Below are 23,349 nucleotides of genomic sequence, written 5' to 3'. Positions count from 1 at the left end.
GGATAAATAAATAAATCAAAACCCAACTCAATATGATCTCATTTTTCTAGATAGCAGAACCATAATGAATTAAAACTAATTTATTGTCCACAAAATTAAAAAAAAAACACACACACACAAATTACAAAGAAAATAATGAGTTTATCCTGAAGAACAACCTATTCTTATCTACCTCTCATTGCTCAACAATCTGAGTCTGCTTCTGTCTTCCTCTACCTCAACTAAACAAAATCTTACATCACGATGGAGGGAAGAAGCGATTGAGGTTGAAGGGGAGGGTGTAGAACTCCTCATTCCTAGTGTCTCCATTAAATGTTCGAAACCTCGCCCACCATGGCATTCCTCGATCATGGCCCGTGTTCTTGTAGTCGAGCGTGTTGTCCAGGAGAATTGCCACCATTAATGCCACAGTAGGTGGCGATGTGAAGATCGTGTTTATGTAGTCGTTGAACTGCAATTGCACAAGTTGAAACTGAATCAGAAAATATTCTAGTTGAGCTGGACCGTGTTGAGCACCGGCAAGTGTTACAAACAGACCCATTGTGCCCTGGTGTGAGCTGGACCATGTTGAGCACCGGCAGCATAGCGGAAGAAGTACTCGGGAATTGATAGGCCGAGGAAGATGGAGACGCCGACGATGAAGAGGTTGCGCATGGAGTTCATGTTTGTGAACTGCAAGAAGGAGAGCCCAACCGCAGCTGAAAGACAGAATTAGAAGCAAAAAAATCAGCCATTGCAGAGAATCCAAACGGATGGATGCTAAACTTTTATGTAAGCAAGAGGACGAACATACCGACAATCCCAAAGAGAACACAATAAACCGCAGCAAAGATTGAGAAGGGAATGGAAGCAAACAATGCTCCAAATTTACCTGTCAATAGAGTTTCCCGGTTAAAACTATCAATCAAAGTTTCAAGTGACTGCTTAAGTCTTATTAGTAGTGCTTGACTCACCCAAGATGGAGAAAAATATCATGAAACCAGCCGAGATCTGGATAACCCTACGACTTCCGACTCTGGTTGATCCAAGAAGCCCCACATTCTCACTGAAGAATAAAATTTCTTCGGTTAACTTTCAAGGTTTCGTATTCCAAAGTAAGAAATGAGAAACACGCGAACAAGTAACTTACACAGATACAGTGGAACCGGTTGCTGTGCCAAATAATCCGTCAAGTAGAATTCCTATTCCCTATTAAGTTTTTGAAGTACAAAAATTTACAACAATCCTGATTACATGTAGAAGTCGATGCCCTAAATCGGAAACTCACCTGCCATCCGATGCCACGGCTTAGAACATGAGCTGGAGGAGGTGTTGCACTGGCAAGGCGAGCTGCTGCTTTGAATCCTCCGGTCGACTACAGATGACAAGATATCTATTCATGTTACTTCGATCGAGGATAACTAACTTAGTGTAACTTCTCACCTCGACTAAAGATACAAACACAGCAGCCATCATTCCAAAGGAATGTCCAGCATCAAAAGTCGGTGCACCCCATTGCAAGGGATATGGAATCTTTATCCTTTTAAAAAAGGAATCCTTTATATGTTAGTAAAATATCGGTGCACTATAATTCAGAACAAGAAGGAAACCAGTTAGACGTGTACCAAGGAGAAGAAGAGATGAGGTTGGCACGGTCCGTGCGACAATGGAATTGTGTACGGTCAGGCCGGTGTCTATATGCGCCGCCAACAGTGAGCAAGTGGGCGTAGATCCATATGATTGTAATGGTTATCAGAAGAGAGAACCTCTCGAGTACAGGCAACCGCCGAATATAAACATGCTTCAAGTACTAAAGATATTGTCGATGTTCAAATTAGAAGGCAAGCTTAAAGAGTACATGAAAGTAGAGACTTAGAAAAGTTGGTACGATCAGTTTTAGTCGGGCTGAATCAGTAATATCAAGTAAGAAGGTAAATACCTGGGATGCAGCCACGAAGAGTATAATCATTGGAACACCAATCTCCACACATCTCCCAACCTAACGACCAAACAAGCTTAGCTTTGACTATCGTAATCACAATTAGGTAAGAACAGCATGCAAGTAGAGCTACTAAAGGAAAAAAAGAGACATCGAAGAAGAGTACCACGGGGAATCCTCTGTCGAACAAGCCAAATCCGACCAATGAAACCACTGGAACCATTCCAAGAGGGCTGAAAAATCTGTGTCAAAGACAAGAATAAGCCAAACACTAATTGGTGGATCCTTCAATTCAATAAACTATAGCAAACGAATTCAGACGATATGGTTCGACAATGCAACTAGAGGACACACCATAAAGAAGAAGAAGAAGATACATCTAGCTATACCTGGAGAAGATCCCCCACAACTGGCTGTAACCCAGTATAATCTGAATACTGGATGAGACAATTAGAGCTCCCTGTATAGCTCTCATGGTTTGCAGGAACCTCTGCAGACACAGAGAATTAGTCTAACAAGGATTGATTCACTGTCTAGATCATGCAGCTTGACACTAATCGACTTACTTCATGGTCATCGGTTATCCGTGTCAGGGATGAGTCGTGGATTATCGAGATGATGGGAACTACAAATGCATATGAACCACCGATGACTGTAGGAAGACGAGTTCCAAATAGGGTTTGGATGAGAGTGTTTATTCCAGTTACGAAGAGCAATGTCTGGACAACTCTAGCTTTATCGTCCTGCAAAAATGGATCGAAGAGGGAAGAGATGAGGAGAATCGATTGCAAAAAGGTAGGGTTTTGGTGAGGGAGATGAGGACTTACATCGGTGCCGCCCATCAGGGGTACCAGTAGTGTCGGGATCATGACCGCCGTGCCCAGGGAGAGTACGTAGTGCTGAAACCCTAGAACCGCCGCCTCTCCTGCGACCCAATGCGTCAGGCACAAATCGGAACAAAAAAAAAACGAAGGGGGAGGGAGGAGAAATCGAGAAGCGTGGACGAACCCCAAGAAGGATTCGAGTCGATGCAGTACTCGAATCCCTGAAGCTGATCCATGGGAGGGTGCGCCGCGATCTCCTCCGGCTTCACCTCCGCCATCTCCAGGAGAGGCCGAGCACCTAAACCAGCCAAAAAGGTCCGATCTTTTCCGGGGGGTCACCGGCACAGAACAGAAGCAAGCCGGGATTTTGACGGCGATTCGAGGATGAGGAATCAAGAAGGAAAAGGGGGAAAGACGTCGGCGATTGGAAAAAGGAGCGGCTTTTGCTGTTGCTGCTGCCCTTGTGCGGTGGCTTGCATTTATATCGTCTCCAAACTGCTTCCTGCAGCGTCGCGTGTCTGGTCCGCTGCTGAATTCGCCCGTTGGGAGTTCGATGACCGGAATGCCCATCGCATGCAGAATCCGCCAAACCAGCGACAGTAAAAAGAGGTCGTGGCGCTGCGCACTGTGCTGCTTCTGCATCGTGCTCAGCGAAATTTCCACATGAAAATATTTGGTTGGCATGAGATATCCGATTTACAGACTAATCGTCTGATCATCGTTCTGCTCCTATGAAAATATTTGAAGTTCGAACACCATAGGATAAAATGGAAAAAAAAAAGTATGTTATTTGGCAAATCTGAAAATTTAGTGTGTCTTTTTGATAATCTTGTAATTTTAAATGTGTTTTTTAATCTATTGCCGAAATATTTATCAAATTCATAAAAAAATAGGTGTATAATATTTTTATAAATAAAAATGTTTTTATTGATACTGGGATTCAAAGAAAAAGAAATGCAGCTTTGTCTAGTGGATCGAAAAGAAATAAAGAAGACAAAAAAGGGACAAAACCACTTACTTTTTTTTTCTATCTTAAAGATGAGTCAGAATGTCAGAATGAGGGTGTTGGTCTGAGTCAGCATCCTCGTGGAGGAATCCTCAGCTGCCTGAAGATCTAAAGACAAATGGGCATGCATGGCCACTGAAGCCACAATGAGGGAGTAGACAGTAGTAGATGGTGATTGAAGTTCTAGAGGATGATGGGGGCATGCTCCTTGACCATGGAATGGTTCAAAAATTTTGTTCCAGTAAAAATTGAAAGGGTGTTTTTTTTGCCCCCAGCAGAATGGTGTACAGTGGGGTAAGGTATTTTTAAAATTTTTCAGATATTTAAAGGTGGGATCCTATTTTTGATGAATTAAAAGATAAATTTCTTTTAATAAATAGTTCATCATTTTTTTAATTTATTCTGATGGCCAATGAAAAATTTTTTTAGGATCAAACTTATCATTCCAAAATTAATTGACGGAAAATGGATATCTAATGCTAACTATTTTTTTTTAAATGTTTTTTCTTATTGAAATCATCGAAAAGAATGTTTATTTTTTATTTCATATTAAAACAGTGCTTTATTCAGTCTTACTTGATTTTTATTTAAAAATATTCTTATTTTTAATATTATTATAGTAATTATGAGATTATAGTTGCTACATACCATAGAAAAAACAAGCATTAAAAGTGTAATAGAAAAAAGAAATCCACAAGGATCCATGTAGATTCTAATTATATAATTGGTGTAAAAATATTATCTTTTGATGTGTAAAATCTTTTTGTGAATCTAGAGAGTAAAGTCTATCTGAGTACGATCAATATATTCGTGACTCTATGGTATCCACATGAGCAGAGTCGTCGTCCGTCTCACAAACACAATTGGAGAATCACGATTTTGCGCATATAATGCTAGCTAGCTAACATGCGTATATATAAGTTGAGATCAAATCCTAACTTTTAGGGTTATCATGATCTTATCAAATAAGACACGTTCTTGACTTGTGCAATCATCAAGTCTTATTTAATAAGATTTGCATAACGTGTCTAAGTCTTATCTAATAAGACATTATCTTTTAATAACATGAGCTTCATTCGTTTAGGCTTATTTGAAGAACACAATAAATATTGGATTAATCATTAATCCAATAAATTTAAGATCTAATTAGATTAACTCTGTAATCCAATAAAAATCTATTAGATTAACCCGTTAATCTAACAAATTTAAGATCCGAAAATAATTTCAGACTTAAAACTTAGGTTCATTTTATTTTAGTCATATTAAAATAAAATAAACTCTAAAATTGATGCGCCCTTTGTGTGTGACCTAATATGTTCTCGTAACGTTGACAATGACTTTGAAATCACATTTTAAAGACACAAGTAATTAATGACATCTAACAATACATCATAACTACTTAAGTGACGAGAATGTTGTAGATCTGACCTAACATGTCTATCACTATTTTATTATATAACTTAGTCATTTTGTCCATGATATCTAGATTGATTTACGAGACATAGATTGCATCATCCTCTCATCAATTTATGTGTTTCTTGATCTCTAAGTAGACTTAATCAAATAAACTCAATATCTCATATTGACTTATTTGAGTATGGTCTTGTATTTTAGTTGTCATACTTAATTAAGGAGCTCACAAATATCACTTTCATTATATGAAAGAGATAAATTTCATCTATATCACTCACATCTCTCTACATAACTCATTGTATACCTAGTGAATGACTTTATAATCAATTTTGTTATAGGTGACGTTTGTCGATACTAAAGCACATAACTCCTTACATAGGGAACTATAGTGACTTCAAGTCAAAAGACTATTTATACTAATAATTATTATGAAAATATTTGACACTCATATAATAATCCTAAAACATTCTTATGATAAGTCAATTCAGTACATATTCTCTAATATATACTCATGTGTTAACTTAAGTCATCCGTTAACCTACATGCTAGTCTAATCCATTAATATTTGCCTTATATATTAATACTTGACTAAAAATAATTAAGAGCAATGTTTTGTATATTTATAGTCTCTGACAATCAATTCAATTAATTGATATACTATAGAACAGAGGTATTATTATATTTATTCAAATTTGCACAAATTTAAAGCAAATATAATAAATACATGTTTTCTTTCATTAAAATATGATACAAAAGTCACATATCAATCATCTCATGATTGACTCTTAGGACTGATACTAACAATAATTATATCCCATGTCTACTATAACTATATAGTTGTAGTAGTCACGGACAAATATTAAATATTGTGGCAAAAGATTATGCACTCACCCCAAGTGCCCCTCCACGCTCACTCCAAGGCATTTGGAAGGGAGATAAATCACAGTGATCGAGTAACGTTTCTCTAGTTAGTTATGAACTAATATTGGAACAAAAGGTGATATTGCTTATGTCAAGCAGCCCAATATCGTTGACCCTATGATAAGATACGGACAGGTAAATTATGGGGGGAAGGTATGTTACCCTATTACAGTGACCCTTTGTATGAGGGAGTTTAAACATCCAACAAGATATTTTGTATCCGCTGAAAATTGACTTCAAGACCTATTAGAGAAAATATCCATATAAATATTAACTATGTCAACCTATAATGTTATCAAATTTAAAGTGTCTATATTGTTAGAGCTATGAATCATAGATGCTATAATAATGTTGAAGAAGGATATTTTTGAGAAAAAAATAGACTGAGATAAAATGAGATATTATTTTAATAATAAATAAAAAAACACCCTCTTGATTTTGTTCCATTTTATTTCTACGTTTGCAATTCACATCATGTATAGTGCAACATGCCCTATAGAAATCTAAATAAAAAATTATTGATCTAGAGTGCTCTTGTAAAGTTGAGGAAATATCTAGTAGCTCTAGATCTACTCAAATATAGCTTGCGAGCTCTCTTCAAATGATTTAAATGGAGTGCAAGAGAGAATAGAACCTTAGTCTCACCATAAATATAAAATAAACACTAGACGATCGAGGATATCAAAATAGAGCTTGTTGCAAGATTCAAAACTTTGAAAGCATGAATAGAGATTTTCCTCCCTCCCTTCTCTCCCTTTTATAGAGTATGAGGTATATATCAAGTGGCCCTCACGTAGGAGGAATGCTAGGTTGAATATGTGCAACAAGTCTCACGAGTGGTATCACTAGGTAATTTGACATGTCTATTGCATCAATAAGGGGGGGAAGACGGGAATCAGGGCTACTTCGCATCACCAGCCGCATAATTTTTGACCGGTCACAGTCAGGGCAAGTCCCCAAATCTGAGACATAAGATAAACTTGGACTAGTTCCTGGCCTGCCCCTGACTGATCAAATTTCCCCATCTCAGGCTTTATAGATAGTCCTGGTATTTTTACTAAGACAATTCTCAACCGGCTCTTCAGCGGTCAAATCATGAAAGATGGGTCCCTCACCACAGTCTCAGATAAAACCCAATCGGTCCAACACAGCTTGTCCTTTTTATCAAGGCTCAATCCTGGTTGTACTTCTGAACGATCATCCCGAGCTGTCTGTAGTTGAACCTGGCAGGACAAAAGGCATTAAGCAACAATAATGTTAGAGAATCGTAACCTCCGGTCATAGAATAACTACCATACGCTAGGAAATATTTCAGTGGTCTGTCACTCTTTGAGAGTGGAACCTTCCTTCCATCAATAGGAGGTTGTCGTAGATCCTCTCTCACTCGACAGACTCTGACACTTAACATTCTCTGACAGCAATTAGACTCTAAAGGTATGCAGAGTCATATAAAAAGGGAGATCCTCTTCCTTGGCCGGGTACGTGCACACTTACATGCATCTTCAACAGTTCTTTTTTCCTTCCTTCGTTCGTACACTACTTTCTCGAGGAAAAAGGACCCTACTTGAGCGTCAAAGGGCCTGCGCCGGTGACTTTTTCCTTGGTTTCTGGTCTCTAGCGCTCTGTGTGCTTGTCTGAGTGTGTGTAGAGCTCAAGTACTATAGACCTTGAGTATCACGTGGGGGTTAGTTTTCCTGACGCACCTACGTAGGGCACGTCAAAGTCGCCTTTTCGTCAACACTGATGTCACCTTCATCGGCCTCTATCTGACTCAGATTTCGAATAAGATCACTGATCATACAAAAAAATTGAATACAACCATGAATGAAGTTGTGAATCTAAGGGGCTAGGGCAACCCTAAACTGGGCTCAATCGGAAGTTATGTAAAGGAGACTTAGTGGTTATGATCAGCAATGGTGATGATGATCATGAGCTGTTGCTGGAAGATGAAATCCATAAGGAAGGAAATCCTCTTAACCCTAGTGGATGCGCAATGAAGTCAATTACCACCAATAGAAGTTGGTAATCGGCGATGGTTGGCGTCGGGATGTAGATGAAGAGATGGCGAAGCTTCTATGGTGGCACGTTGTCGAAGTAGGGAATCCCCTAGACTTCTTCGATTGTAGATGATATTTTATATACGAGGAAGAAGAACCCCTTGACCTTGATGGACGACGGTGGCTGAAGCTCCGGTAGGTGGTGGATTGTGGAAGAAAATTCCTCGGTGGTTTGCGTCAATGGCGGTAAGGTGAATAGGGGATTGGCTGATTGCCAGAGGATGAAAATCCCCTCAACCTCACATTGATCGACGTTGGTGGAGGAGTTGAGTGCAGTTGGCCTGTGGTGAAGGATAAAGAAGAAGCTCTGTTCCATGCCTCTACCTTTAAATCACAATCTTGGAACACTATAGTATTCTCCATCCTTCGATCCAAATTTCAATCAACAAATGAGAACTCTTCATATCTTGATCTAGGGTTGCGATCAGATCAATTCTTAATCTAAGGCTTTAGATCTTGATCAATGACTGTAATTTAATCTTCTTTAACTTAGATGGATCGATTAGATTTTTGATGAATGAGTTAGATCATTCTTTATCTTGAATAAATAGTTTAGATTGATTCTCCTCATTTAAGCCTAGTTTTAAGATTGAATTTGTTTGATCTGACTCAATCCGTGGCTTGATTTGAACTCCTACAAAATTATTTAAATCTTTAGATAAAATACCATCACTATGAGATAAATTACATTAAAGTTCATAGATGAATTTAACTCTCGTAATATAATATATATATATATATATATGTTAATTTAATTCAATATAATAAAAATGTTAATTTAATCCAACAAGATGATTAAAATTATGAACTAACAATGCAAACACACCAGCTTTTTACATAGTTTAGAATATTCAATTTCTACTCCACAACGTGTGACTAGTAAATAAATCACTCTCCACAATCCATTATCTTTTTTTCCTTCCCTAGTTCCCTTCTAGGGAGGTGGAGAAAGCTCTCACGTCCTTTTTATTACCAGATGAAAATTAAGCTTAAGAAAAGATTACACAAAAGAATGAAAATTAATGTTAAATTTAGACAATACCTATTACATTCAACACACAATACATTTGAACTCCCTATTGCACTACTAATATTAATGTTAAATAACATGCACATACACCCACAGATTTAACCCACAATATCAATAATTATCTAACTTCCCACAAGATCAATAATTATCTAACTTAAACTTTTATTGAAATATCAAAAAACTTTTATGGGATCATATCGGAAGACGATTAGCTTAGCTAAGGATGTGACTCTTCAGTTGATCATGTAAAAATTCTATTTCATTCTATAAGACAAAGAATATTATTACTGAGTCGGGAAAGGGGTCTCTGGCATTAGTCCTCCGATGCTCAAGTCAATCATTGAAATAGTAGAAAGACAGTAAAAAAATATAACAACATTAAGAGCTCAAGCACAAATAACGCATATCCCGTCGGTACATAGGCTCCCTTTATATAGTGCTCTGATAGTAAACGTGCACGTTTTTCAAAGTGTGTGCATATTTTTCCAACTATCCTATAAAAAAATGTCAAAAAAATGTCTCTGACATCATTTCTTAACACAACATATAAATCTCTGACACGATAGTAGAAACTTCTGTCGTACAATTTGCCTGTTGATCATGCCCCCTTATCAATGACACTGATTCATAGAAGGATATGATGAGCTACGCAAAGGGTTTCACTATTTAGCTAAGTGGAGGAGTCGCTCGGCCAGGATTCCACGCCCGATCACTCAAGGCTATTCTTCTCTATGGTTGCTCGACTCAGTAGATTATCCCTCACCCGATCGGATAGACGGTCCGGTCAAAGTAGTCTTCATTTGGCCACAATTGTAAGCATTTGATGCCCTTTTTATAATCGTCCCGATCAAATGTGCGATCTGCTCAGATGAATCTTTGGGTTGATTATACCCTTAATTCATACCTACCTAACTTGCCACCACCCACTCGACAAACTTCGATGATTGAATAATTTTATGTTTGACCATTTTAATTTTAACCTCTGTTTCGACTATTATTCCCATCTTTGACGATGAGCTCCGTTTTTACCGCTGCATCATATAGTATAAACTCGTCGAAAAACTTTCATTTTGACTTTATTTGTTCTTTTCATCTTTAAGATTTAAGCTTTGTTGTTTTTTTTTTTTTATGTTTATTCCTTTTATAATTTTTTATTCAACTATAATAGTTTGTGTTCTTATTTGTATTTTGACAATAAAATATTTCTATTGCCCAAATAACAATTTTGAATGAATTCAAAGATATCTACAGAAGAATAAACACATTTTAAATATATTTATATAAAAAAAGTGTGGAGAAGATTAAAAGCTAATTATTTATTATTAAGCTGAGTGAGTGAGATTAATTAACGACATGCCGATCCGAAACTAGCGATCGCCAGCGCCGGCGATCCCCTCGGCGATGCATGCGAGCGAGCGGAGGTTGCAGCGGACGATGGTGTCGACGAAGGCAATCGTGTCCTCCTCCGTGTTCCCCGGCGGCACGTCCACCACGTACGACTCCACCACGACGGTCCCGGCCTTCCCGTCGGCGGCGCAGTGGAGCGACGTGGTCGCCCGGTAGTTCCTGAGCCGGTGGTCCCCTCCGACGATCGAGAAGCTCATCACGTGCCGCTCGTCGTCCAGGGCGTCGAGCCGCTCCGTGCTGCTGCTCGCCGGAAGGCCCGACGCCACCTCCACCTCGCGGACGCTGCCCACGCCGCCGTCGCCCTCCCGCAGCGCGCACCCCCGCACGAACTGCTTGTACTCCTGCGGCCGGTCGAAGCGCCGCACCAGCGACCACACCACCGACACAGGCGCCGCCACGAACTGAACGTTCACCGACCGGCACTGCCCTGGACCCTTCCTCCGGCTGTGGTGCCGTCCCACCGCTTCCCGCGCCACCTCGATCGTCGCCACCACCGAACTCAAAGCCATACCATGCATGCACCCCACCTCGCCTTAACTATTTATAGAATAACTACTTAAAATGGTAAGAAACTCAGTGGATCGTGGCGTTCTATCGAAGAATCCACGTCATCGTCGGTTTCCTTTTTTTGCATCCCCCGCTACAAATTACCAAAAAAAGATAAAGCGGATCCAGCGGAGCGAGACAAGTTTTGTCTTCGGAACATCAAACTCAATTAAGTCGATTCTTTATAATAATTTAAGCAATTTTTTTTTAAAAAAAAACAAACCGCAATTGACAAAGGAGGCATTCAAATTATGAAAGTGTTAAAAGACGCAACTAATTTTTAAATTTCTCACCGAACGGATTTCAAAGAACAATATTTAATTTCAAAGATGTTAAATTAAAAAAAAAATTGATGCACTACATAACATCTTGGGCGATGCATAATTTAAAATTTTTTTTGATGATAATCTTAATTAATCTTATTGATTATTGATCTTATGATAAATTTTTATTGGCTATCAAGGTAAATTGAAAAGTGCACACAATGACTATCCAGAAGCTCAGCATTTTTTCATTGTGCCTTCCATTTGAAGAAAAAATTCATATAAATACATCATTGTTGGGATTCAAACTACGAGTATCCTATCGTGGCATCATAGTCCTGAGGACAAAAACATTATTTAAATAAATTTTTTATAATGACTAATCCCACACCAAAACGATCCTATATGGATAAAAGATTCCTCTATCGAGACAATATCTCAGTCAATAAAACCCAAACCCCTAAAGGGAATTTTTCTCTATACTTACCACTTGATATAAGTCAGTTGGACATTTTTATTTTGATCCATAACTTTAAACACTTAATTCTAATAAATTAAATTGTGTTATAGTAATTATAATTCATAACTATTATAATATAAATATTTCAACTCTAATTAATACTAATAAATTTTATCGTAACAGCAAGTTTATTTCACATATCAAAATATTATATTATAACAATACTAATAATACTATATTGTACGGATATTTCATCTCTAGTCAATACTAATCACTATTTGAAGGGATTTGACTAAGCTTATAAGCTCTCTAAAATAATTTATAAACTATTTTGTAGCTTATAATCTTTTCAAATTTGTTTGATAAATTTTTTTTTCCAAACACCTTATAAGCTATCAAAATAAATTATTTTGGAGCTTATAAGTTGTTTTTAAAAAAGTATGGAAGACCCTACTTTTTAAAAAAAATATCTTATTTTAATAATTTATTTCTCTAAAATATCCTTATATAATTTCATAAATCCTCATCTTATCCTCCATAAATTTTTATAAGCCTAATATCTTTTTATCTCCGCCGACTTTTCTTCCAACATTATGTCATCTTCTCCGCCAACGCCTCTTTCTAATTTTCTCTCCCTTGGTGCATAAATTCGCCCAAAACCCTCTATTAATAAAAATCTCAAAACCCTCTATTAATAATATTATATCATTTTTTATAATTTTATTAATAAAAAGATCTTATAATACCAAACACATCAATATCTTTAAGTTGATTGTAATAAATTCACTCAAACACTTTAACAACTTATTTTTAAAATAAGACCTAACAACTTATAAGCTCCTCTTAGTCAACACCAGTAGTACTAGTTCTAGGCCATTATGATCTATACCGCTTAATAAAATTAGGACCCCAAATTTTTTTTTATTTTAGTATATATATATATATAATTTAAAAAATATCAATTATTAATTATAAAATATTCTACTTTTATTTAATTTTTATTTTTTTCAATTGTATATCTTAATTTTTTTAAAACCTAATCGATTTCCATTTCGATTTTTAAAAAAGCATACACTCTAATAATTATCAATAATCTCCTACCCTTTTATTTTCTCATTAGTGTTCTTGTGTTTTTTTCCTCTCACTCGGTAATCTCGTATCTTTATTCTCTCTCATCAATGGTACTTTCAAAAGACGTTATTTTTCTTCTTCATTGATGATTTACTTTTCGTGTTCTTTACCTTTCAGATAAAAACATAAAGTAAGAGATAACAACGTTAAGTAAGATTTTTTATACATTTGATTTGTCCCCAGGATGTAATACAGCTGGGGGCACATGATTTTATGGTCGAAAGGTCCAGGATTCGATACTCGGGGTGTCATTATTTGGGATTAGCGTCCTGACTATGCGCTTTCAGCTGTGTACCTGTATTTACCTCCCTTCATATCCGTGGGACTAGTTCTAGCGGGGTTGCTGATGTGACGGTTCCAATTTTTTTATACATTTGATTTGATGTAAAATAGTATATTAGTTTTTTAAAATATTAAATTAATTCCGAATATTAAAAACACATTATTCAATAAAAAATGTGAATTATATATATTTATTATTAATATTAAATCAATCGAAAATTTAAATAAAAAATACTTAAAATTTTATTCGAAGATAATACTTTAGAAAAATTAGAAATAATAAATCAAAATTAAAATCAATAATTGAGATATTAAAAAATATTTTTTTAATACACGAATAAGTTATAGAATACTACTAATAATATTTGTTAATATAATGTTATATAACAAATACTTCAACATTAAAATCAATAAAGGTTTATTTATCTTCAATAATATCTTATAAAAATTAAATAATTTAATAATTTTATCTATTGAAAAAAATTATTATCAAGCTTAAATATAAAATTTTAATTAATTTTTTCATTAAAAAAATAAATTTTACATAAAATAAATTAATAACATATTTTTAAAAATAATAGTAAAAATTTGACTAGGGGCTCGAACCCCATTGAGATGGCCTTGGTCAACACATATCAACATCATATTATGCCAGCTATGAATCATAGATGCTACAATTGTATAATTACGGAGCCAACTGAGTGGGATGCCTAGAGTCAGTGTATGACTTTTTTTCTGCAAAAATACAATGTAAATAATTTATTATAATAACTATGTGATCATAGCTACTGCAACCGCATAGTGGTAATAATTATGAAATTATAACTATGATAATTATGTTGCAATTACAAGATTGTAGCTATTAAATTACATAAAGATTATAATTTTATAACTGCTACCATAACGATTCCAATAAAAAATAATTGGAAAGCAAAATGTTAGTTGTAATACCCCGGTTCTGAGATTCTGGTTAAGTATGACTTAAAAGGTTAGATGGTACTATCCATATCACCAAGGTGCACCTTCCTTTTCGGAAGCTCAAACTTAAGAACTCCAAAGTTAAGCGTGCTTGGCTTGGAGAAATCTGATGATGGGTGACCTCCTGGGAAGTTTTCCAGGGTGCGTGCAAGTGAGGACAAAGCACGCTGAAAGGACCTCCGGTGGTCTGTGGAGCTAGTCATCAAACCGATAGGTAATTCTGGTGCCATTCCTGGTTCGGTCCGGGTGGGGCCCGCCCCGGGTGGGGGCGTTACAGATGGTATCAGAGCGACCTTGCGACCGTGAGTGCGCCTGTGGTAGGAGCACCCAGGGCAACACCTAGCGAGAGAGATTCTGGGATTTGTTTGTGGTATGATTTATGGTTACACAACGAGGACGTTGTGTCTTTAAGTGGGGGTGATTGTAATACCCCGGTTCTGAGATTCTGGTTAAGTATGACTTAAAAGGTTAGATGGTACTATCCATATCACCAAGGTGCACCTTCCTTTTCGGAAGCCCAAACTTAAGAACTCCAAAGTTAAGCGTGCTTGGCTTGGAGAAATCTGAGGATGGGTGACCTCCTGGGAAGTTTTCCAGGGTGCGTGCGAGTGAGGACAAAGCACGCTGAAAGGACCTCCGGTGGTCTGTGGAGCTAGTCATCAAACCGATAGGTAATTCTGGTGTCGTTCCTGGTTCGGTCCGAGTGGGGCCCGCCCGGGCCGGGGCGTTACATTAGTAATAGAATGGAGCCATGTTTACAAAATCACGATCCTGGATCATAGGATCACACAATCCTACAATCCGAAACACCGAATTGATATTAGATCAAGCAGGATCAATGGAGCTTTTTTGCATGGGATTCAGGATCAGTGGGACCTATAGAATCTAAGTAGGATAAGTAGAATTATAGCAGAATCGATAGAAGCTTTGAAAGATTATAATTTTTTATTCGGATTGAATTATAGGAGATATGATATTTGAAATCAAAGTCTATTCAAAGGTCTACAGTTGATTATTGGGTTAAACTTGTAAATGTCCAATTTCAAATAAAAAAATATTATTTAAAATCTTTTCAAAGGTCCGGAAGATTTTGTATTTTATTTTTATTATTTTTTGGACTATTTTATCATTTAAGTTATTTTCTTTCTATTTTTTTTTAGAGTTAAGTTAGGGTTCCGAGACTATTTAAACATCCATCTAGCTACTTTGAACTAGTTTTAAATCAATAATATTCTGTCATTTTTATAAAAAAAAATTAAATTTTTGGATGCTTATTGTATGATATTTTATAGAATCAACATGTCTTTAGAAAATAATTTCCAAGGTTGATATTCGAATCAAAGATTTCAACTATCTTAGCTACTTTATTAGTCTTTAAATTGAGCTATGAGGTTAGATGCAATTATTATTATTAGTGTGTTAATAGAAATTTTATATTTTTTGTGTGATATAAAAATATAATTATTGTTGTGATAGAATGGTAATTAAATTATAAGTTAATTTAATTTTATATATAAAATAATGTCATATCAATAATTATATTGTATATGTAAAATTATTCATCTATTTATATGTAAATAAATTTTTAAATTTTTTTTTCTGAATATTAATCGTGTACCGTACCATAGAATTATAAGTTTTTGATACTATCATACACTTTTACAATTCGATACTGATCAATCTGATTCGGATCCCAAAAAGACTCTCAAGGATGGAATGTTTTTTTAATAATAAATCAAAAAGACACTCATTTGACAATTTTAATAAAAAGTACTCCTTTAAAATTTTTCTCTATTTTTTTAAAAATTTAATATTAATTAAAATATAGTTTATTATTATTTTAATATATATAGAAATGATACATTACTTATATTATTTTATACACCCACTGAATATTTAGTGTACTTTTTTATTTCTTAATTGTTAAATATTATATCCTAAATCTTAATGTTTAAATCCTAAACTTAAAAAAAAGAATAAACCATGTGTACGGATGATGAGCCGGTATTCTGGCATTTAATGAAAATATGAGTCGAGTGGAAAATATATTATAAAATAGTTTTAAAAGGGATAGATAAGTAGATAACAATGGAATGAAGGGGGATAGCCCACGCGTGAGGAGTGATGTGGCGTCCGGTGGGGGCAGCGAATCTATCACCGATCGTAGGCTGCACGTGTAAGGGCGGCGGGGCGCCAGCCTCCGCACGCGCGCCGCTCCGCTTGGTGGCGCTCGTGAGCGAGAAATAGATCATGTCGTGCGCCACGTGCCGCTGTCTCTCTCTCTTTCACGTGGGCTGATACGGCGGGCGATCAATGAATTATTATTACATAAAACCAATCAACATCATGAGAATAAAAATCCCAAAGCTAAGAGCATCTACAGTTGTTGGACCTCTTGAAAAATTCTTTTTTATCATATCCGTATCATATAAAAAGTAAAAATCCTTACCTATCTTTTTATTATAAAAAAATCATTCAATAACTTTTTCATAAGTTCATATTTTTTTAAATCTCCACACCATATATATATATATATATATATATATATATATATATATATATATATATATTCTAATTAAAAAAATATTTCTAATATTATATTTAAATTAAAAAAATATTTCTAATATTATATTTAAATTAAAAAACTTATTTTAATTTTTTAAAAAAAAAAAGGTGAAAGAGTATGGAATCGCTCCTTCTCAAATAGGAAAAAAGCTACTGCCACATATGCAGTGGGAACTCTGACACTGTGGATATCCTAATTTCTGTGTTACTTAAAAATCCAAATACTAATCCAATTCCATTGATTTGATATTCTACTTTTTTTTCATCGTTCCTTTTGATGGCCACTCCAAAATATTCACAGCATATTCACAAAATATTAGCCCAAGTATCTACTTTTTTTCTAAAAAAAGAAATTAAACCCCAAGTATCACTAAGATATTTGGGTACAATGCAAATAAAATTTTAAAAATCATTGTCTTAATCTCACAAACAACCTACTCCAATGATGTATGATGACCTTAGAAAGTAGCTAGATTTTGTCTTCAAATCTGGTATACCATGCATGCAAAGCCAATACGCTTGGATCGAGTTACACGTGAGAAAAATGAATCATGCTATTTTTAAAAAATTATCTTTTTCATTTTTAAAATAAAATACGCAGCGAAAAAGAAATAGATAAAAATAAAAAAAAATATGAACATAGGAATTTTACTTGGTTCAGAATATTCGGTGACTCCTATTCCAAAACCTAGATCTCGCAGATCTATCGATGGATAATCCACTAAAATATCTGTTCCTGTCTAGAAGCTGAGAAAACGAACCTGCCGGTGTGACGTGTCTGGAAGGTTGACCGCATCCCCATGACCCGGTCGATGAGCTGTCCTCGACGTTGACCAGATCGTCAGAAGTCCTCCTCCGGTCAACTGTACCTGTCTCCAGCGACCGGGTCGCCCCGGCCTCTGGTACCTCGGTGCTCGAGGCGAATCCCACAGATATATAAGTAACCGCATAATAACATAATAGTGGTAAAATAAACAGATACCGAGTACGAGAACGTACCCTGGCCCAGGAGGGCGCCCTCGGATGGGTGGATGAGCTGACTGCGTCGTCGCGACCCCGAATAATGGACAAATGTCCGCTAGGCGAATAGCTAGCCATGATGACTTGAAGCCGGGCGCGATATAGGTCCGCAAGGCAACACGCGGTCCGACTATAACCTAGGTTCGCAAGCCGACATACAACTGCGGCACGAAGGCCGAATACACTCTCGGCTCGCAGGCCGGCATATAGACATAGTACGATACCTGAGCCCTCGGCAGGCGACTGCTCGGAGGGTAACGGTGCTGCCCGGAGTTGTCGGTGGCTGTGACGGGCTGTCGGAGGTGACGGCGCTGGACGCCGGAGGCGCTGTCCGCTGGGGGCCTCGGCAGTGGCATCCGTAGCCGTCGGAAGCGGCGTGAGGCAGCGGTGATGGCCGCCGGGGGCGGCAGCACCCGCCGGAGGTAGTAGCGCCTGCCGGAGGCAGCGGCAGTGGCTGCGGGAGAAGGTGGCAGCGGGCGGGAAAGGAGGCGGCGACGATCGTAGGAGGAGGCGAACTGCCGGAGGCGGTGTCCACTAAGGGCGGCGCTGGTTGTGCTCCGAGGCGCTGTCGGCGGCGGCTGTGGCCGCGGGGGAAGGCAGCGGTGGCTGCCGGCGACGATGGTCGCAAGAGATGATGGCGGAGCCCGCTGGGAGCGGCGGCGCACGCTAGCGGCAGCGGTGGCGGTGCTCCTCGTCGCCGTCCACCGGGTCTGTCGGGTGATGCCGTGAGGAGAAAGGAGGGTGGTGGTCGGATTCGCTAGGAGGAGAGGAAGGCAGTGGTGGCCGACACCGGCGAGAAGCGAGAAGGGGAGAAAATGCTTCTGTCCTTGCTCCGTTTGGCGGCGGCGGCTCTCTCCCATGAACCCAGCCCGCTTCTCCCCATGAACCGTGATCTCCCTTTCAAGCCCAAAACCTAATTTGATCCCAAATGTCTAAAATGCCCTTCACTTTCCTCCTAATTCCTTCTCTGCCCCTTACACAACCGGATCAATATCTTTTCCGGAACCTCCGGAATAAGGAATCAAGTACAAAGAATATTGGAACAAGTGCAACACACTGCACTTGTCCTTTTGTAATAATTAAGTATATAAATGAAAGTTTACCAAACATTCTTTTGAAGATGGTCGACTTGAGCTCGATGTTCTGGACGTAGCAATGTCGTTACAGAGTTGTAGCAGGAAGCTGGAGCGTTCAAAAGTCCAATCAGAAGCGCAGATGTTTATATGAGTAAGTTGATTCATTGCTTGGGCGAGCACTCCCTTTATTGAGCATGGAAGGTACCTTTAAAGGCCTTGAAGACACCTCTAATGTGGCAAGTTTGATCCTGAACAATCTGATCCTTATCTTTGACGAAATCTTAACTTTATCACGCAGGCGTTCCATACATTGAAAATGCCTCCTATGAATAGTCCTAAGGCGCCTTCCAATGTTTGAAGGCACCTTGGGCACTGTTCACCCGAGGTTTTTCATGCTCTTCTTGCCCTGTAAATAGGGATGTAAATGAACCAAACGGTTTGCGAGCTATTCGGAGTTCGATTCGGTAAAAAGCTCGTTCAAGTTCGTTCGTTTATCTTATCGAGCCGAGCTCAAGCTCGATTTCGAGCTCGACAGTTTTATCAAGTTGAGTTTGAGGTTAAGGATATTCGGCTCGTGAGCTCGCGAACATGTTCGTTTATAGGCTCGCGAGCCAAAAAAACGAACCTTAAACCGAGCCAAAAACGAGCAAAAAAAACGAGCCTTAAAATGAGCAAAAAAAACAAGCTCTAAAACGAGCAAAAAAAACAAGCTCTAAAACGAGCCTTAAAATGAGGGAAAAAAACAAGCTCTAAAACGAGTAAAAAACGAGCTCTAAATGAGCCCGAAAACGAGCCCGAGCTCGCTTAACGAGTTAGGCTTGTTAACTTTGATAATCGAGCTAATAACGAGTCGAGCTCGAACTATTCGCGAGCTTGATAATTCTAAAATGAGCTGAGCTCAAGCCTTGTGATAAAAGCTCGATTCGAGCTCGAGCCGAGCTCGAGCCTAATACTGTTCGGCTCGGTTCGACTCGTTTACACCCCTACCTGTAAAGCATGTTAGTCTGATAAACCAAATAATAATCTGCAAGACAAGTGTTAACACAATAATATTGAGTAGTAATTAAATCTTGTCTCTTAGCTACCAGAATCTAGTAAATGTCTCAATTTAGGGATCCAAATGAACTTAAATTGGACCGACGCCTACTATCTCTTATCCGGGACGCATTCTCACCGAGTCACTCTTCTCTAGTGACTTACCTTCACTTATCAACTTGTCATCGGTTGACTAGCCTCTTAACCTACTAGGTATTCACGCTAGTTGTCGGGTCTGCAAACTCAACTAGACTTCTGTCTGTCGTCAGGTCCCGCAGACCCGACTGGACTTCCCACTAGATATCAGGTCGACCCGTTGACCTATCTGGACTTTACACCAGCTATCCAGTCCCGCTGACCTAGCTGAATTTCAGCCTGGTATCAAGTCCTCCAGATCCATCAACTTCTGCACATAGGGTTAAGCAATTAGATCACAATAATACCTAACTTAACTCACTTGTCATTCATCAAAATTTGAGTTAGACCGTCTGTGCAAACTACACCAAGAAATACTTTTAGCTTGATTCTACCCTAAATGGATCCATGAATTAATGTATGTAGTCTTATCCTACTTTACACGAGACTATTTTCGAAATTTGAAATCGTGACCTCTAGATTACGTTATAGTAACTTTACTCTTATGTCAAGTATCACTTCATATTATTATAAAAAATATAATAAATTATATATATAATAAAAAAATCATTGCATTGTACATTATATTTTTCAACAAACTAACTGTAAGGAAGAAACAAAACGAAAACAAAAGTCTTAGTTTTTTTTTACCGTCTCAACTAGCTCTGACAATAAGAAAATGTAAATAAGAGCTGCTCTTGATGGAAAGGAAGAAAGACTAGGGTTGCTATTAGTCGATTGAAAAATAATAAAAAGAAGGGAAGAAAGTGAGTTGTTGCTCTTGAGAAGGAAAAATAAAAGCTGTTGGAGAAAGAGAAAAGAAAAATAATTAAGCTAAAAAAAATTAGGGAGAAGGAAAGAAAAGATAAGAAGAAGAAGATGACACATGGAGACTTAGCGACGTATCTACATGAAAAAGAATAAAATAATAAAGGAGAAATTAGGTTTTTTCAAAAGTTTTCTAACTTATTTTTAATCGATTGAACCGATTTAATTTAATTAAATTTGGTTCAATAATTTGATCAAATTAAAACCAAATTAACCTCGATTTAGGTTAATATATTTCTTATCTTCATCCATATATAGATAAATTTTGTTCTACCACTTTCACTTCGTGTTGGTTGATTTAATTTGTTTATTTATTTATATTGAATACAATACTTAATATAGATAATAATAATTAAAAAATTAGGATAGGCTATAGCCCATGATGGGAATAATGTGGCGATGTATGTATCTGGATTCTACCAAAAGGTCCCACGAGCTTTGTACATTCACTTGCAATCACAAAATGTAATTTTACTCATCCCAAATAGTTTAATATCATCGTTGGTCTCATGGTAAAATACCAATAGATAAATCATGATACACAGTAGCCTATTAAGTGGGAAGGCATAACTCAAGATGATGAAATCTTAAGAATCTACCTGTACCCAATTTAACAAGTTTACTATCCAGGTAGCAACTATGCTACACTCATGGGAACAAACTTGCAAGTTGCAACCGAGTAGTATAGTTATACTCCTTGTAATTCCTCATCATGACCTTGGTATATATGCTCATATATATTCTACTGTTGTAGTTGCAAGTGAAAAACAAAAAAGATCATTCATATTGCCATAAATTTAAGTACTTATTCATTAAAAAGGAAGGATGAAAAAGATGCATCCAAGTTTTTCAAATTCATACCATCATTTTCCAACTCCAAAAAAAAAAAAATTTGAGTCTTAGTTTTTTTATATTATAAGTTTATAACTCTTACCATCTGACTAATTTAAAAAAAAATCGATTCAATCTTATAATTGTTTTTTATCAACTACTATCATGAATTCGGAAAGTACAAATAGACCACAGACGAGACCTAAAGTCACTAGTGATTCAAACTTCACGGACGTTCAAAAATACCAGTATGAAATTCAACCTTACTAATTCACTGCAGTGTCAAATTAACATCACAAATTTAACCTCATCGAGTCACAGGTTCTAGTTAGTAAGCTTTATTATATGTTATTAAATCCTTGCAAACTTCACACATATAATAGTAATACTAACAAAATCTAAGTTAAAATTCTTTACGAAATATATCAAAATATACAAAAACAGGACTATATTAATAATTTATCAACAAAGTTATTGACTTCTTGGTGTTGGTGCTAAGAAAGCGACTCGAATTGCTAAAGGAAAGGAGTGAATAACGACCTATATATTTAAAATGATCTTTCTCTTACTAAGGATTTAGTAAGAACCCACATTAATAAAATAAATAAAGCATCAAAGAAAGAGGCTCAAAGTTTTCTTATTTACAACCCACAAGTTGCTAGTCCAATAGCTATAAAAGTATGTTTACTAAGTTTTTATCTTAGGAAACAATTTAGAGACGGAGAAGTCTCTTACAGTAATTGAGCACAAGAGTAATAAAACAGAATTGAAAGATAATGAATTCAAGTGTGTTATCTTTTCCTCTTCGAGCTCCATTCTCTCTTATAGATTCCATCTCAATTTGATTGTTGGACGACTAATGTGGCACCTTTTAGTCGCTCGGAAGCCTTTCGATCACCTGGAGACTCTTGGTCGCCTGTATGCTGCTAACGTGGCCTTTCTAATATTTTTCAACAACAGTTCTAAATGACTTAGTGGTTGGTTTCCGATCGCCTAGATTGCTTTCGATTACCTAGAATATGGTCAACCTTTATACGTGGCCATTTGATGAGCTCACCTTCCAATCACCTTGGTGATACTTCAATCACTCAAACATGTAGTTGTCTGTGTAGGATCGAAAGAGTGAGATAGAGGGAGGGGGGATGAATATCGTGTTTTTAAAAACTTTTCTTTTAATTGTTTAAATCAAAGTCGTGCAGTGAAAAGTACAAAACAGGTTCAACTACTTGGTTCGGAGCCTAGGTCGACTCCTATTCCAAGGTGCAATCAAGGGCAATCCACTAAGACTTTTCTTTCCGAAAATCTTGGAAAGAAGCAGTGCGTACAATATGCAAAAATATAAGATAGTAACAACCTACTATCTTATGTGAGTTTAAGTACAATGCAAGCTTTGTAAAATAAAAGTATACCGACACTAATATGGAAGATGATACTCGGTCGGCGCATGAACGAGGTAGTTACTTGCGTGAGTTGTAGAGCAGTAGCACGAGCAACAATAGTTAGCATAGAGATGAACTTCGAACTAAACAAATTTTCTTACTGTCTCGGACCTTGAGCTCACTTTTATAAGAGTCGTCGACGTTCGGTCGACCGAACCAACTTCCTTCCATCTTCGCTGAGATC

General features: G+C 37.1%; 2 protein-coding genes across 2 annotated transcripts; both read right to left on the bottom strand.

Annotated features, from left to right (window-relative positions):
* Positions 1–51: 51 nt before the first annotated feature.
* Positions 52–3,416, bottom strand: LOC122002796 (nucleobase-ascorbate transporter 2-like). Its single transcript, XM_042558133.1, has 14 exons — positions 2,927–3,416; positions 2,746–2,843; positions 2,485–2,661; positions 2,308–2,408; positions 2,085–2,160; positions 1,919–1,978; positions 1,605–1,789; positions 1,423–1,519; positions 1,268–1,354; positions 1,130–1,188; positions 954–1,045; positions 794–871; positions 538–698; positions 52–451 (listed from the first exon to the last, which is right to left on the bottom strand). Exons 1-14 carry the CDS (start codon positions 3,018–3,020, stop codon positions 239–241), a joined length of 1,578 nt encoding a protein of 525 aa, XP_042414067.1. The 5' UTR covers positions 3,021–3,416; the 3' UTR covers positions 52–238.
* A 7,120-nt stretch (positions 3,417–10,536) lies between these two features.
* On the bottom strand, positions 10,537–11,094 carry LOC121999762 (abscisic acid receptor PYL11-like). The gene has a single exon (XM_042554400.1). The coding sequence runs from the start codon at positions 11,092–11,094 to the stop codon at positions 10,537–10,539; it is 558 nt and encodes a 185-aa protein (XP_042410334.1).
* Between the last annotated feature and the right edge of the window lie 12,255 nt (positions 11,095–23,349).

The sequence above is a fragment of the Zingiber officinale genome, chromosome 7A, assembly GCF_018446385.1.
Source record: "Zingiber officinale cultivar Zhangliang chromosome 7A, Zo_v1.1, whole genome shotgun sequence".
In the NCBI taxonomy this organism is placed as follows: domain Eukaryota; kingdom Viridiplantae; phylum Streptophyta; class Magnoliopsida; order Zingiberales; family Zingiberaceae; genus Zingiber; species Zingiber officinale.
Note: the sequence above shows the minus strand (reverse complement) of the source record. Positions and strands in the feature narration are given on the sequence as shown.